The sequence below is a fragment of the Onychostruthus taczanowskii genome, unplaced genomic scaffold (assembly GCF_017590055.1).
Source record: "Onychostruthus taczanowskii isolate IOZ18803 unplaced genomic scaffold, ASM1759005v1 scaffold37, whole genome shotgun sequence".
Classification (NCBI taxonomy): domain Eukaryota; kingdom Metazoa; phylum Chordata; class Aves; order Passeriformes; family Passeridae; genus Onychostruthus; species Onychostruthus taczanowskii.
This window is the reverse complement of record NW_024501126.1, coordinates 6,681,861-6,700,038: the sequence shown is the minus strand read 5'-3', so window position 1 is coordinate 6,700,038 and position 18,178 is coordinate 6,681,861. Positions and strand designations below refer to the sequence as shown.

At 37.7% G+C, this 18,178-nt stretch overlaps 1 protein-coding gene across 1 annotated transcript in view; it reads left to right on the top strand.

Annotated features, from left to right (window-relative positions):
• The window catches only part of CTNND2 (catenin delta 2), a 518,515-nt gene that overhangs the window by 423,598 nt on the left and 76,739 nt on the right, over window positions 1-18,178 (top strand). The window contains exons 13-15 of the mRNA XM_041411749.1: window positions 657-774; window positions 3,731-3,916; window positions 13,378-13,551. Coding sequence (XP_041267683.1) covers window positions 657-774; window positions 3,731-3,916; window positions 13,378-13,551 — 478 coding nt within the window. The remainder of the gene's footprint in view (window positions 1-656; window positions 775-3,730; window positions 3,917-13,377; window positions 13,552-18,178) is intronic.

The following is an 18,178-nucleotide window of genomic DNA, read 5'->3' as shown; positions in this document are numbered from 1 at the left end:
CACAAGAATTACAAATATTACATTTTTATTATTATTGTTATTATTACTATTATCATTACTATTATTATCTGAGGCCTTAAGTTTTGCTATGTAAAATAAACTACATAAAGAGAAGATTGAGGCATTAATGTTCTCTAAAAATGAAATAGAAAAAGAAACACTCATGTAAAATGAGAAGAGAGCAACAGCAGGTCTTTTATATTATGCCCTGATAATATTTTTCTCTCAGGTTAAGAACCCTAACTACTGGGCTCTTCAATTCCTAGGAGATGTATTTGGCAAAACCTCTAGACTTTTTAAATCGATTTATATGTACATATGCATATTTTAAAAAGAAAGGAAGGAAGGAAGGAAGGAAGGAAGGAATTATCAGCCCTTCTCCAAATTTAGTGGGCCATGAGTCTCCCCATGCAGGTGGGCGCATGCTGCTTGGCCACTCAGCCCCATCCTGTGGAGGACCCAATGTCTTCCATTTGTTCCCCTCTGCGTTACATTTCCTGAGCTCATTCACAGCTGTCTCCATTATTCACAGCTCTGAACTGATGAGAGGAAGAAAGAAAATGTGTGTTTTATCTGTATGTGAACTGTGAGAAGGTTTCAGGCGGGGCAGTGGGCAGGGAGCTGTGGAGATAGTGACCCTTGCTGTTGCCTTGCAGGAATGTCAGCTCTGCTGGAGAGGAGGCCCGCAGAAGAATGAGGGAGTGTGATGGCCTGACAGATGCATTGCTGTATGTGATCCAGTCTGCTCTGGGGAGCAGTGAAATTGATAGTAAGGTTTGTCGTCTTTGTCTTTTCAGCAGCAAATACAGGTATTCAGGGTACATGGGGACTATAAAGAGACAATTTTTTCATGGTACTCCTTTTTAAATGCATTGTGAGGAATGTCTTAGCAAAGCATAATTTAGCCCATCTTTTCCTTTTTTTTTTTTTTTTTCTGCTGAGCTGTTTATTTTCATGTGCTAAGCATTGTATTTGTACCTGTGTAGTATGCACAGGTAAGCATGTCTTCCTCTCTATTGAATTATTGAAGTAGAAAATATGATACTCGTTTAAGGAGAGCAAATATATCATATTCCATGTAAAGTTCCTTACATTGTTCTGCCAGTTTTACCTTAAAATTGATTTTTAGTACCCGGTATGAGAGCTAATGAGAGTGAGGTAGGCTTAGAAGGAAAACAAGCAAAAAAAAATTGGGCAATTAATAGGCAGTTTTGCAGTAAAACCAACATTATTTCTTCTTTGAAGAGGATCAGTGAATGCTTTCAATAACAACTGTGTTAAGATGCCTCATTATGTCAACTTTACTTCTCTTAAAATGCTAGGATATGAACAAGCTTCTCCAGAGGTGAAAGGCACTCCCTAATTAAAAAGACTCCAAGCATTTACAAATTGAAGATTTGTAATGCATTAAAGTATTCCAGAGAAGAAGAAAAAGGCCAGTTTCTTTTGCTTTCAGTATATGGTGCTAAATTAATTACAGTTGCTGCTCTAGGGCACCTTGGTCCATTTGCAAACCCTTCGGAATTGCAGGAGAGCAGCCTTTTATGCAGCAAGGTTTTAAAGCCCACTGGGCTTGTATTTCCAAATAATATTTCACAGAGTTGTCTGTGGACTCCCATGTGTTTATAGATTTGAGAGGAATAATCTCCAGGAGTCTCTGGCTACTGTCTGAATCAAATGGAGGAAATTTGCCTGTGAATTCAGGGGTCAGGGAGAGGAATTAAGAGAGGTTCATAGCATGAGGTACTGGGCTAGCAGCATGTTTGTTTTTCTTTTAAGAAAACACCCAAAAAAATCTCACAACCCATTACCCTGTAATCAATTTTCCATTAATAGAAGTTTAATAGAGGGATGCTCAAAGGACACCAACCCACAAGGCAGGCACAACAGCTGGCAGCAGGATTTGGGGCAAACTTGGCTGTTGCCAGCCCCCACTACCCTGCCCAGACACTTCCTGCAGAACAGCCCCCAAACACAGGGATGTTTTTAACGTCATTACTTAACGTCATTTAACTTAGCTCCCTTATGATGAAACTGAAAACAGAATAAGGAATTCAAGGATCCTTGAAAGTCAAGGAGGAGTGAAGTCTGTCCAGCTGTGTGGTTAGAACCAGCTTTCTTGGCTTGTAGGAGTTCACCGTAATAGAGAAGGTGTTGATTGCATTTGAGCCTTGGAAGTTTGCTTATCAGTTTTTAGTTTAAGGTAACATTGTCCTCGTGATGGTTTAGCTTATGTTTTCCACAAAATGAGAATTTTAAATGCAAAACCTATGATTTATTAAAAGAAAAATTAAAATTTAGTATTCTAATCAACAAATGCAAAGCTTCAACTTCAGCATACCATATCAAATGTGAATAAAATTCTTGTTAAAAAAAACGAAGAGGTAGCAAACTTTGAAAAATTATTATAGTCACTGTAATGTTTGTAAAGCTTTCAGATATGAAAGGTGCACTTAGAACACTTTCTAGACACAGACACACAGATGCATACATATTTCTACATGTGTTTATATATTTGGCAGAAATTTCAAATCAGTACAAGTGTATTGCGAAATTGAGACATTTCATCTAAGTTAAAAAACAGATATATAAGTATGCTTGTATAGATGAATCTGAATTAGATGTCACCTCTGGAGCTTCTTGTCATCACAAAAAAGGTGTGCTGATTGCATGCCTGGCAGAAGCTCATGCCATACATGAAAGGAAACAAAGCCCCATCTGTTTGCCTCACTGGTGAATATGGCAGAATATGGTAGAGCTGAAAGCCATTCCATTCTGGGTTAATGGAGCAGAAGAGCTGGGATGTAGTGACTGTTGCTTTTTATCTCCCTCCAGCATTAGGAACAGTTGAAATAAATATAAATACATAGAAAATGGCTTTTTTAACCACGCTTTCCTTGTGTGCAGAAAACTAAGCTCATATCCTTGTTATTAGGGGTAATCAAACCAAACTGAACCAATTAAATGAGGAGGTTTCATGTCTAAACTGAACTTCTTTTAGACTTGGAGAAATTAGGTTGAATTACAAGTGAGTTTTCCTCCACTGGGTCTCATCCATTTATGGATTCCTGCTTGCATCTTCTACAGAAGGCACAACCTATTAGAGGGATAAATGGATAAAAGGGAAAGGCTACATACAAGGTATCTGTTTGCAGCCTGGCTAGAAGCAGTAAAAGCAGCAAGACAGATTTCTAGTCCTACTTCTGGGACTGGAGAAACATCATCTGTTCATGCTACAAGTACTTGTGAAATGGAACTCAAATCCCAATTTTATGGCAATTTACATAGAATTTTGCCAGAAAAAAAGGTTATTTCTGGTTTTAAAAGGACAAAACCCAGGATCTATTGCCACTTTCTATTTGTAGCGTTTTCTGTTCACTGAGGTGGGAGTTTTCTGACATTCAGAGTCTTCAGGTTCTCTTGATCACTTTTACCTTGACATCTGTTTCACATGGGGCTCCAGTGTGAAATTCAGAACAACAATAAAAAAAAACTCCCAGAAAAGTATTGTCCAGACTACTGATTAGTTACCATAAAAATTTCTGAATCTCTTAACCTGTGATTAACTGGGGAGCACTCAGAAATGTGCACATAAGAATTGTGGTGGGAAAATGCACATGCAAAGATAGATGACATTCCTTCTGCTTCATATTCAAGAGTGAGCAAGGGGAGGATTTTAATGTTTTTCTGGTTTTGTTTTCTGTATTTTTCTTTTTGTCATACCTTTCAGACCGTTGAAAACTGTGTGTGCATTTTGAGGAACCTCTCATACAGGCTAGCTGCAGAAACATCTCAGGGACAGCAGATGGGAACAGATGAACTTGATGGATTACTCTGTGGTGATGCCAATGGAAAAGATGCAGAGAGTTCAGGGTGCTGGGGGAAGAAGAAGAAGAAAAAGAAATCACAAGATCAGGTAATGAAAGTTATTTGCAGCTGTGTTGTGAGTAGTTGAAGTGCCCATCATTTAAAATATAAATAATTAATGCACTGTATTAGAAATTAAATGCATGATGCATAATATACAAAACTGTTGTCCTTGTTAATTAGCTGAGAGCTTAAAGTAGAATATGGCTCTGGAGTAATAAAATATGTTTGCTTGAGAAATTGTACATTATGTGGTGCACCTGGAAACTGTAGTCATGGGTACTCTGTGAATTCCATAAATACTGTAAAATGCTCTTTGAAAGGAAGCCATTTCTAATGAAAAGTGTAATCTGCATACACTTTACACTGTACTTCCACAGAGCCACGTGTGTGTAGAAAGGCTTTAATGCAAGCAAACATCAGGCTTGTATATATACACTCACCTCCTTCAAAGTTAGTCTTGTACCATGCCTCTACACATTGAGAGGAAACTGTACAGGACTGAATCGAGTAATATGAGTAAATGTTAAAAAACCATTCATATTTTGATATATTTGATGTTGTTTCCAAAGAAATATTGAAAAGCAAAGTCTTGATTGCTTCCTCAAGTTATTTGACAGGTTATAATTTTGGGTGGGTTGATTTTTAAAGTGTATTTTTCTCCTTTTTTATCCCATCAAGAACTTATAATTTTGGGAATACTGACAATTATATTGCAGAGAAAGAAACTGTTGTATCTGTACACACAGCAAATAGCAGTAAGAATGGCTACTGATTTATGGGCTTTTTCAGACAGCCTGTGCTGACAGTAAGTTTTCCACCTCTTCCTACACTTACTCACTTACCTTTTTGCATTGTAGTTTATTTCTATTTCAGATTCCTCAAGGAAAATATTTATTTGAGTAAGCAATTAAGTGCACAGGGTAATAAATCATGTCAACCAGTACTGAAAATATTCCTGAGTTCCTAAAGCCAAATGGTGTTGATGTGGAAAGGTTCTAGCAACATTACTAAGCTAAAACTTGGATACTGAAAAATTCAGCACTCATTACTAGTAAGACTTTATTTTCACCTACTCTTGTGGTTAAACACCATGTCATCAGATAACTTGAATTTATTATGGCCTTTTGTTGGGATTCCTGTGTTAGGCTACAGTGAGATTAGAAGTGTCAAAGCAAACTAATTTTACCCCATGAAGCAGTCATCATCCCTGTTACTGAATTAACAGTTCTCACACACTGTGCTTGCAGTTATTCAAAGTGCAGGAGCAAAAAATAGCGTGTCTGGGTCTGAATGCGTCACACTGCAGCTTGGCTTGCTCTTTGATGCTCTGTTTACTAACACATGCACACACACTCACTATCTAAAGGCTTTTTTAAGTCTTCCTCTTCTATTTCTTCTGTGACTTTTGGATCTCACAGTCATACTTTTAACTCTGTACTGTTGACTCTTTCAGTATTCCCACAGGGTCTCTCTGTACTGTAATGGTTCCCTTAAAAATATTTTTTTGCTCCTCCAGGCCAAAGAGCTGAGCTCTTTTGGCCGATTGCCTTTACAATGTGCATGCTTTTGCCTGCTCTTAGATATTTTTTGTCTGTTCCTATGAGTGCTCATTATCAGCACATTGCGTGGTAAAGGTCTCTTTAGAGCTCTTAGTGTTGGCCTCATGGAAGAGTTTTATATAATTTTTAAAATCCAAAGAATAATAAAAGTACACGCATATTTTCGGGTTTATGATCACTAGGCTTTTCTGCGGCAAGGACATAAATTTACACTTTCCAGAACTGATTCTGTTGTGCATAGCACTGCTTTGTATTACAAGTATTAGAAACATTTTTCTAATAGGTTTTCTTCGTTCAACTAATTTCCTTTAAATCCAGATATCCTACTTCATCTTGCCATTCTAAAGGTCTCACATGTGGATATTATTCAGGTCAGGAATTTTAAGGGGGCCTTGTAAGCCTTCTGCAGGTTATTTTCACCCCATAATCCTTGACTGTTGTTGAACATTCCAAATGATTTGAAGTATATTATCAAGTTCATATATTATCAAGTTAACTAGAGTGCCACTAAAAATAATAGCAGCAAGATCACTGTGTCAGAAACAGCTCTCCCAACTTACCCTCAAAAATGGAAAAGAAAAACAATATTTTTCATGTAACCACATTTATATTAATAGCATAAAATAACTCAAACTGTGATAAGGGTAAATGTAACTTTTTTGTCCATTTATTTTGCAAAAATAAGTACAGAAGTATGTTCAGAGGTGCTTGTCCAGTGTGGACACAATTGTCAATTGTGTAAAAAGACCTGTTCTTTTTGCTTCTTTGTCTTTGTGGTTCCTTTAATACTTCAGTGTTTTATCTTTTCAGGCAAAGCCCAGGGCACAGGCTCATCTCTGTCAGTTGTGACACCTCAGTACAGGGGAGTCGTATCCAGTCTATGGTTGCTACATTTTACATCCCCAGAAGATGTATTCAGGGTATAGGTTTTTTCCTTTTTTTGGCAGCCCATGGGGTTTTTGAAAAACAAAATTACTGTTTCAGTCCTTCTCAGAATATAAGATATACAAAAGTGTGTGGAGGAAAATTGTTCAGATTTTAGTGAATGCTGTTTTGAAATTTTCCTATTACACTATCGCTGTAACTTAGTTTCTTCATTTTTATGTGAATTTTCTTGAACTCAATTTGTGCATTTATGAGGTAGTCTTTAATTTTTGGATAAAAGTGTTAGTAAAAAAATAATAGCAAAACTATTGTAGTTGCAAAAGAAAAACAGCTGTATCATTTTAGACAAAGAATGTGAATGAAAATGCAGTTTTCTGTACTTAAAAAAAATCCCTCACAGAGCAGGGGAGTTTGTTTCTTAAGCCATAAAACAGGAGAAGCTTGATATTAAAGTCACTTTCTCGTGGGTTTTCTCTATGATGAAAGTACACGTTAATTTCTTTGTTTTATGATTTATGGAGCAAGTATCCCAGTTTTTCTGTCATGTTTCAGGTGTTTCACATGTAAATTACTTGAAGGAAAGAACATAATTGTGTGGTAGTATAAAATTTGGCTTCTTTTAAAGGTCTTTCAAGAACAAACTAGAATTTATTTTTATTGATGACGTCAGTTGTCTATCAATTATCTACAATGGCAACTTCTGTACATCTTGGAATCTGTACATCTTGGAATCTTGGTTTTATCACAACAGAGAAAGCAAAACACAGAAAGCAAGTGAAACTCACTTGGCTTCTCTCTCAAACCTCTAGGACTGTAATTCTCTGCTGTTTTATTAGTTTTTCTCTGCTGCTTACCTGTGATCAGCTGGTACTGAGCCCTCACCCCAATAAGCCCTCCAGCCTCAGACCCCTTCATCTCTGACTAAGACCTTGTAGACATCAACCTCTCTGCCTTGTATTGTGTCACTCTTAAATGGAAACTGATTCTTGCACTGCTGAAAATGCTTTTCATGCAGCTGGCATGCTCACTGCTACCAACAGGTTTATTCTTTGAGCTGTATGAGAAACGAGGATTGTGACAAAAAGCAGTTAGGGCAAATCAGGTGTATGGTCCAACTTCAGTAAAAAAAACCGTGAGGGAGTTATCATTAATCCTTATTTATTTCTTGTTACACAGCCCATTATGTATACATGTGGAGCAATTTCATTTCCTTTCTTCTCTAAGAGAAACAAGATGACTTCTTGGCTTCATGCTCATCTCAAGTTCCCCATCTGTGATCATTCTTGTCAAACCAGAATCTAGCCCAAAGTCTGTTTTTTGATTGGAAGTGACGCTTCTCAAATGAGCCTGACCTTCTTTTTCACCTTCTGTCAGGAGCCTTAAGCTATAACAGCAACATTTCAAGTTATATATCATTAAGAATTGACTAGCACACCTCTTTAGCATGCTTGCTAAATGGCCTATAAATTCTTCTATCTGTGTGAAGTAGAAGGCAATAATATTTCAAAAAGCATAAAAAATAAACCTGCCAGATATGTCTTTTCATGTGGTGAGACCACAGTTTTAGCAAGTATGCTTCATACTCTGCCAAGCCATACCAAGCTAATAAGCCCAGAAACAGAGAAATGGTGACAGGTCCTGGGTTTAACCAATAATGTGAACTGTGATTAGGGATTAAAGGCTCTGTTGCCAATACATTCTTGCTCAGAAGGAGTATTATTTCCACTTACTGCTTCATCATCTTGCACAAGGTGGTGATGTCAGATGTTGAGTAGCAAGAATCAACTGTCTTGAGCGATTCCTTACAGAGCATTTTGAAAACCATTTCTGCTTTCTTGCTTGCCTAGATACTCTGTGAGCTTCTCAGTGTCATGTTTGGCCAGTTTGTTTTCAAAGTCAAAACTGCAGGGTTATTAAATATAATTTGTATTTGTCACTTGGTGGAACATGCTGCAAAGCCAATTAGATTCAGTTTTCTGTGGAGAGGAGAAGGGCATGCAGCTTTAACTCCATCCCCTTTCATTTGGGGAGGGTCTGTTTTTAAGCAAAGAGAAAATGTACAAACTGAATTAATATTTTTTCTTAGCTAATATTAAGCATAATATTAAAAGGTTTAATAAAGGCATTGACAATTATTTTAAGAGTGTAATGTACAATGTAAAGTACAATTTAGATTTATTAATATCTGAATTAATTATAATGAGTCAGTGCACTGAAATGTTTTGAAAGCATTTTAAACACTATAATTGTAAATGTTGTTGCATCAAACTGGGAAGGGTACCTTTATTTATGTAATGAGCTCTGCTTTCTCCCACCATGCTCCTGTAGTCTCTGTATCAGTTAACACCTGCACTTATATTCACTACCTTTATTTAGGCCTGGATATCTAAACTGAAGTTTGACTTGATGTAAACAGTGTTATTCCTGCCTGCTTAATGTCAGCTGCATGGATTCTGAAATCAAGCTCTGTGACTTGGTTGTATTTTTTGTTGCTGAATTTCTGATTTCTGCTCTTTTTTCAGCATTGGCCAATTCACCTCTTGGACAAAGCTGTCCAAAAGAGGTTATTGGATGACCTGCCTAGGGAGAGCTGGCAGAGACTGTCACAGCCACTAAGACATGCAGGATGAGATATCAGTGTCTTCTTAGGGGGCCTGTTAATTTAAAAATCTTTGTCATTTCAGAAATGGTTTTAGTAAGCACTATGTAATTACTCATTTGAATTTTGTCACTTCTGCTTCAAAAAACATAGCTACAGTGTTATCATGTTATCCCAAATATCTGGGATCATTTCAGAAGGGTCTAGATGGTTTTAGACATTTCTGGGGTTTGTTTTAATTTCTTCCTGGATTTTTGTAGTAGTGGTATTTTTGGAGAGGACGTATTCATATGTAATTGATTGAAATCAAACAGGTTTTGTTGTTATCACAGGAAAACCTGTGGTCATGTGATACCTATTTAAAAGCAAACCCCACCAATTTGAGGTTGTTAGTACAAACCCTAAAATCTACAGAGTATACTTATTTTGCTGAGTTGAAGCCTTCCCAGGTATTTAGTACAATTGCACTATAAATATGGATTTGCTTTCATTAAAATGATAAAGGTGGTGGTAGATAATCTATTGTGCAGCACAGGAAAGCATCTCGATGAGTGATCTTCTTCTCCTCTCAAAGTTCCTTACAATTATGAAAATTAGGAAATTTTATTGGAGTACTCTTACTATCAGAAGTCTGTTTTTCTTACAAGATCTTGGTATTTGGCTTTTTATTTTTCTAGGCTTTCATCCTTTTTTTGCACCAGTCTCAGGAAATGAGAGATTTGTATCTCACCCACGTAACAAGCAGTTTGTCAGCTTCAACCACAATATATGTGGGTAATTTCAGCTGAAGGAGGGAAGCCTGGAAGGAATATTTGTTTATGACTTTTTTTTTCCTTAGTATAAGCTAGGAAGAGTAATTGCATGTTGTCCTCTTTTTTGGAGGCTCCTACTGCAGCCTAAGTCTCTTTCAAATAGACCTTCCTGATCATTTCTGATGGGCTACAACAGTACAGTAACTCTTCCAGTAATTTACTGGGTAGAGGTGTTTACTGGGTTAAGATGCTACCTCTGCTCATCAATATTTAGCAATGCAAACTGCAAAGCAACTTCTGCCCTTCTGCCATGCCTTACTACTATTTTAGATACTGACTCTAATACCACTTGGGGAATTTTTTTTGCTCAGGCAATTGATGTTTATGAAATACAAAATAAATGAATGAAGATCAGGCAAATCCCCTTTGCAATAGCTTCTTTGCCTACCCGGGTCACTTCTGTGTGCCCTGCAGCGGTTGGGCTGCACAGCTTCGGGCACTGGTCTCAGCTACACAAAAGACACCAGAAGCCACTGAGCCCTACAGTGAAGAGGCTGCCACAGACACAGCAGGTGTCGTGGTTTAACCCCAGTCAGCAACCAAACCCACACAGCCCTCACCCAGTGGGGTGGGGGAGAAGAAGAGTGAAAGTGAGAAGACGTGTGGGTTGAGGTAGAAGCAGTTTAATGGGGAAAGCAAAAGCCCCACATACAAGCAAAGCAAAGGAAGAAATTCATTCACCACTTCCCATGGGCAGGCATAAACACTTCCCATCTTCAGCCATCCCCAGGAAAGCAGGGCTCCATAATGCATAACAGTGATTTGGGTAAATAAACCCATCCCTCCGAATGTCCTCCCTTCCTTCTCCTTCCCGATAGCTTTATAGCGTGACACCATGGGCTATGGAATGTCCCCTTGGTCAGCTGGAGTCAGCTGTCCTGACTGTATTCCCTCCCAGCTCTGTGCATCCCCATTCTCCTCGCTGGTGGGGTGGGATGAGGAGCAGAAAAGGCTGTGTCGGTGTTACTCAGCTGTGACTAAAACATCCCTGGGTTATCAAGGCTGTTTCGAGCACAAATTGAAAACATGGCCCCATACCAACTACTATGAAGGTAATTACTCCAGCCAAAACCAGCGCAGCGTGGTGAACAGTGACACCCTCCCTGTGCAGCCTCAGCTGCTCTGGGCATACACACCACATGTGAGGAACACTGCAGGACATTTTCTACAGTCACTGAATTTCCTATGCTTTCACTGCACATGCATGTGTGGTACCAAAGATTTTCATCATTATTACATGGACTCTGAGGCATCACAGCATCTTGGGAAAAAGGTTTTCCCTCACAGTTGGTGATAAATTAATGCAATCATGCTGAAAGTGAGTTGCAAGAAGGGCAGGGAAATGCAGTAATTTGTCTCTCTCTTTTTTTGTGGTTTTTTTTTTTTAATGTTTTCTCATTACTGGGCAGAATGGCAAAACAACATTAAATATTAATTTATCTGCTAAATCATTTTTAGTGCTTTATATGTAACAGCACAGCATGAACATGTATATAGAGCTCTACTTACATCAGCTGATTTTCAGTACTCCTTGGGATCATACGAGTGTAAATAGCTGAGCATAAAAAAAAAATCATACATAGGCATATACCCCCTTATATAGGTAGATACATTTGATGCATTTCATATGCTTTGTCCTTGATATAATATACCCTGTGCAAACAGTCTTTACCTGCATAATGCATAATTGGTGCAAGTTGGAATGACACAAGTGAAGACTTGAACTGGTGCCCTTGGACATCACAAGTCATTCATTAGTGGATTTACTAAGGTGCAAAACCTCAACCTGATGTGAAGTCAGATTTGACCTGTAAGATATGTCTCTCATTTGTTTTCAAAAAAAGTTTGACAGTGTGAATGATTGAATTCTGAGAGTTAAAATAAGAAGCAGGCTTTAATGTATTTTTTATGAGCTGAAAAGAACTCATTTCTAGCAAGGCTGGTGATTTATAAGGAGGAAAAAGAAGAACGGAGTCCCATGCACTGAAAACAATCTATTGGTTTAAAGGCAAAAATGCATTAAAAATTTCAAAGACACAGCCCCATAGTGGTGTCATTTGAAGGCATTGTTTCTCCAGGAGGCATTTGTCCTCTACTTTCTCCACCACCACTGGGCATTGGTATGCCAGTTCTTTTAATCTATGATAACATTTGTCCAGTGTAGTGAGTTTCACATCTGAGCTGCTTTCTGGTAACTGCTGATATGTATGAAATGGTTCCTCTAGCTTTCCACTTTGGTGTTTTTTCTGATTTAATTTAGAAAAGAATAGCAGGTTTCATTCCTAAAGGTATTGATCACACAAAACCTTGTTGAAATTGGGTTAGTTGTTATTAGGGAAAACCTGATTGATTATCCCTTAAAATATACGTATTTTATTTTTAAAGTTAGTGTAAATAAAATTATGGTTGATACTTTGTGAAAACAAGAGGTTCTGGGTCTTTCCCAGTGCAAGTATTATTGTACACTCATAACTAGTTAAATTAAATGTTGCAGATTTAAACCAGGAGTTAATTTGACTTATGCTATCAGTTTAGTAAATGTTTAATGTTATAGTACAGATTTTTTGTTTATATAGGCACAGTAACCTCTCACCCAAGGTACTAAAAGGTATACTTTTTATTCTATTACACAATGTGGACGTACCAGAAGTCTTAGAAAAGATATTTCATTTAAAAGTTACGGCTTATTCCTAACAGTTGCACTAGTGTAATGAATTATTAAAATCTCTTTATCTGCACAAAACAAAACAAAATATACAATAAATATATAAGTAGATTTCCATTTAAAATTTTATTGAAAGTGCATTTCACATCTTACTTTTGTTTAAAAGGCAAAAAGAAAGTCTGTGTATTTTCCTTTGCGATGTTTCATACGTAGGTGCAAGTGTTGTGTGCTCCACTGGAGAGGAGAATCCCTGTCCTCCTGGAGTAAAGTATTTATTTCTGGTAGGAGTGGGTTTTGTGCAGTAACCTACCAGTTGTTCAGGTTTAAATATCGCACATTTTGGATATCAGACTTGGATTGTTTTTCATGGCAAAACTCTGCATGTGATGAGAGGAACAGCGTGTTTTGTGAGGGCTGGTTCTACCGATTGCACTGGAGTCTCAGACCACACAACTGGCTGGCTGAATAATTCCTGCACTGCCATTGTGAGAAGCCAGAAGTTGTGCCATTGAAGAAGATTTGTCACACTTCTGCCTTTCATGGGATGGAGGGCTCATGGCCTTGAATGATTTTGTTCTCCATAGTAGCATTGTGTGTTGTTTTTCCTCTCATGGGAAGACGGAGAATGTGGAGAACTGAGAAGGATGTAAAAAGAACATCTCTTCTCCCCATGCAAGTTCTAGATTTGCCTATTAAGATAACGTTCATTGGGCTTCTGTTCCCACACACAAAAAATACATACTGTGAAAAGTGTTTTTGTGATGTCAGCTAGCTAAAACATAGGGATTTCAGCCAATCTTATAGCTTGTGTATATGGAATGCTGAGTAGGAAATTTGGTCCCTCCATGAAGAATCACATGATGTGCAAAAATTGAGAACATCTGTTTATGGGCAGATGCCTTCACAGATGTTATAGTTTCAACTGAGGCAATTCTCAAATGTATTCCACTGTTCCTTGCTGACAATCTGATTTGTGCTTTCCAACAGTGGGATGGCGTAGGACCTCTCCCAGACTGTGCAGAACCACCCAAAGGAATCCAGATGCTGTGGCACCCTTCAATAGTCAAACCCTACCTCACACTTCTTTCTGAGTGCTCAAATCCAGACACGCTGGAGGGGGCAGCAGGGGCACTGCAGAACTTGGCTGCTGGGAGCTGGAAGGTAGGAATATTAACCCAATACATATTTCCTCTTCAGTTCTGAAAGCACCCTACAGCTGACAGCAGGTTGGTGATATCAATGTATCTAATTGCTTCTGGTAGTGGGATAACCTTCTGTTCTCATAGAACTATCTGAAGTCAAATCTGAAATAGTATTTCAAGTCCTAGGTAGTCTTATCATAGCAAATGTCAGCATACAGCAGCAAAGATCGCATCGGTCAAGTCAAGTATGAAAAATTGCTACTGAAAACCAATATCCAAATACGGAAAATGAGAAGAAGTAGTTCTTTATGAACCTGGGTTGACAGAGCCATGAAAAATGAACCAAAAATGCCACCAGTGGCAACCAAATGAAACCATGTTGTTTTGTCACTGCAGAAACTGGTTGACATTCTGTCCCTTAGGAGAAGGCAGGGCACGGCAGAGCAGGATATAAACGATATTGACACCAACACAAGTAATCTTAGCATCTACTTTTTTTTTAAATAAGGCATTATTAAAATACATTCATAATATGATAAATTATATACAATGAGTGAGGAAATGTGCAATCAAGGCACTCTATTCCAGCTAACCTTATTTTTCAATTATATTCAAAAGCACCATTTTTCTTTTACATATTATTTGCAGTATGTCAAGTAAAAAATTTAAGAAAATGCTTGCAAATTTAGAACAGTTCAGCAAAATTCCACATTGAACTTTGTTTACTTTTTAGGGCAACTTTCCTGATGGTAAACTGGTTTAATTGGGTGAAAGTACTAACTGTGTAATCCTATGGTGTAACTGTATTGCATTGATTTTAAATTAACTCTCAGCAGGAATTTTTCTCATTTAAAATGAAAACAGTCATGTACAGGGAAATGCACTGATCAAAGTTATGTCTCAGAAGGTATCCTGTTGGGTTTTAAGCAGTTGGGCATTCATATGTGATATGTAAATACCAGTTTAATTAGGTATTCATTTTGAAATATTAGCACTGACACTAAGAAATTGTTTTCTTTTTCACATAAAGTTTTATTGGAAGTTGGGTTGGCACACTCACTAGCTCTTCCAAGTCATATTATGTTTTTGGGGTTTTTTTTATAATGGTGTTCCACCAGACTTATAATATATGGTTGACTGTTGCATTCAATGGCATGTAAAACGATTTAACAAAGTATCTGTTCAGTGATTTTTGTCCTATATAGCACTGTGCCTGAAAATCATTATGGTTTTATTATTCTAGTGTTGTAGACTGCTTCAGATGGTGTAATGCTGGCAGCAAAATGCAATAAATGTGTTCTATCCATCTGGGAATGGGTGTAGCCATGGTCCAAATGAGAAAACAACGCATGCATGTTTGCCAGGACTAATAGAAGTGCTAAAATACAAGTGGTGTCCCTTCTCCCAGTTCTAATAAATCTGTATACCTGTCATCCTTTACTTGGCAAAAGTGTACAGTGAGAAGAAGGGAGGGTCTGCAGAGCTCTTTGGCAAGTGCTGGCTTAGAAAAACTGGTTCTGGACTTTAATACTATCTGTGCTGATACCATGGGAAAAGCTGGGTTGTTCTCATATTGCTCTATTTTTCTAAAGATCCACCAATTCTATTACAAGGGATGTGCAGAGACACAATGAATATCCTTAATTTCACATGTCATACTAGCCATTTTTGTGAGGGGAGTAATCCTCTTTGGGGATTACATAAGCATTGATGTTTCCACCTTTTGACCTCTCCTTTCCACTGCTGCAGTCCAGACATAAAATGACTGAAATAGAAGATAGAAAACTCTTAAAAGAAGAGGTTATTCCTAAGGGAGATTTTAATATTTTAGTTCCTCCAACAAATGGTAATTGTATAAAGAATGGAAATTTATTTTTTTTTACTTTCAAGAATTCTTTCAAGAACTTTATGATTACTGAAACTTATAGCTGAAAGAGAGAAGAGCAAACTGTATGAAGATAAACAATGTTGCTATTAATATTATTAGCAATAGCAGTTGTGGGCTTTTTCCAATTAGCATTATTTTAATGCCAGAAGAATCACAGACTATATGAAGCACCCAGCCTAGCAGGTGTGCTCACACACTACTGAAGTTATAGTCTCTTCTGGAAAAAATACAATGCAGTTGATACAATTGCACAATTCTTTCTTAGCTGTTTCACCCTTTTGGTTCCTCTGGTACAAAGCTGTCTAATCCTCTTGGGTGGCCAATAGGTAATATTTTTAACACAGGCAGTGCTTAGCCAGTGCTATTACAGAGAGAAAGTGAGCAGATAAAATGAAGCCTGAGTAATTTTTAAAAAATAAAAAGTTATGTAGGGGATTTAGATAAATGTCTACCACTAGAATTAACAGACAATATGTGTCTAAATCCCCTAGACTGCTTTGGAGAATTTCAGGCACAAAAAGAAAGCAGCAGTATGTAGCTTTAAGGATTAATAGCTCAGAAAGGCTGAAAGTTTTCATTATTTCAGGGAGTATAGTTTCTCAGGGATACATACACATAAAATCAACACATGCACATGGTAAAACATAATCTGGAGGACAATTTTAGTACTGCTTCAGTTGCAGGAATTCCTCTAAAGCCAAATAATAGCATGAAAAAAAAGTGGGACATGCTTATATTTACAGACAGTTTTTCTGTGTCAGAATGAAATGCTTAGGACTAAAGTCTTGACATATATTACTCATCTGCAGAGTAAAGCTTGGGAATTTATTATAATGACTAATGAAATATTTGGTCAGTGCAGTTATTGTTACAGCAAGCACAGTCTGTACCAGAAAAAGGAGCATCTTGGTGGCAAATACATTAAGAGATCTAAATGAAGGTTTATTAATAAGTCAGGATACTGATTTTGAGGTATGAGAAAGAATATTTTCAATGTGAAAATTTAACCTGGCATAATTTATGATTGCGTATCTTGACTTCGCTGTATATTCTAGTTTTGAAAAAGATTGACAGCTTATATACAAAGCAGAACTCATTTTGGAAGAGACTGTTTCAGATAAACACAGATATTTGTTCATCTCACTGTTCTGGATCAAGATGTCATCACTTAAGGAGGACACTGGTATTGGAATCTGAAGGAGAAGAACCATCTTTGTCACAGAAAATTACATGCATGTCCACACAGAGATATCTTTTTTTGTTCGTGTGCTTGCTTGATGCATCTATGAAAGATAGGATTGGCCCTCCTGGTGTAATATCTATGGAGACAGCCAATATGTAAGTCTTTTGGAAAGACTGGACAAATTAACATTTTCCACATCACTGCCAGGCTATCACACTGCCTAAGGTCCAACTGCTGCCTTGCACAACGATGTGTGACACCAGCCAGGGGTCACTGCGTGTCCCGCTCCTGGCAGGGCTGGTGGCTGCCAGTAATACACACTCCAAGCACAGTGCAGCACTGGGGCAGTTTGTCAGCCCTGGATCTGCACCCACCTACCGCCTTCTGCTGAGCTCAGCTGCTACATGGAAGGGTTGCTGTTTTAGAGAAGTCATTGCTTCCCAAAACATTTTATCCCATCAGAGCATAACCACGGTAGTTCCATGATATCCTGAACATCCCGCAGGCACAAGGAGCAACACGTGAAAAGTGTGGCCATTGGGTTAGGCTTTGCTTCCTCTTATTGCCTCTCTAAGTTTTTTGGTGTTTTTTTTTCAAATAATAGGCTTTTTTTAATTATACTTGATGTGAATTTGAATATTAAAGCTGCTTAGAAATATGAAATAATAAAAGTAGGGAAAGACTTTTCTCATCAATCTTAGCTGGAGTTTTCCCTGAACAAATAAGATTTGAGACATGCCTTTGGAAGCAGTGCAAACTCTTTATTTCCCATTAGGTATTAACTTTCACTGGGAGCTCTGTTATTTTTCTTTGCCACTTAATTTGTGTTTAAGCAAATTTGTGCAAAAATGTAGAATAAGTAAAAAGGAGACTTTCTGACTCTCTCAGCTCTATTCTGAAGACAATTGCCTGCTTATTAAGAAATTTCTCCCATTATAACTCTTCAAACCAGAAGTTCTTTCTGCAACGTCATATAATTTTTTTTATTTTAATGCCTTGTATTGAAAAAATTATATGGTTTAAAATTACAAGAGTGATCCTGTAAAAGATTATCTTTTTATATGTAGTCTGGCATTAGTACTCCTCCTCAGATGGTAAAAATAAAAGTGGCAAGTTCTTTTTAGTTTTCACCTTGGTCAACTGGCTATTAACACATTATATCTCCTGAGCCTGTAAAAAGTTATATGCAAAATGTCCTTGAGTTAACAGTGTCAAGCATCCAAGGTTATGTATCTTCTGAATAAAATTACCCTCTCAGGAAGAAAGGAAATATTAGGATTACTGTGTCTGTATGTATGTATCTGACAGCTGAATTTAGGTTGATATCAGTTTATCTGCCAGACATTCTTCCAATATTGCAAGACCTGTTGCTCTGAACTCATAGAATCACAAAAGAGCTCAGGCTGGCAGGGAGCTCTGCAGGTCATCTGGTCCAACCCCCTGCTTAAGCAAGGCCACCTAGAGGCAGTTGCCTGGGACCATGTCCAGATGTTTTCCTGAATGTCTTCAAGACTGGAGACTTTACAAGCTCTCTGGGCAACCTGTGCTAGTGTTCAGTCCCCCTCACAAGTGAAG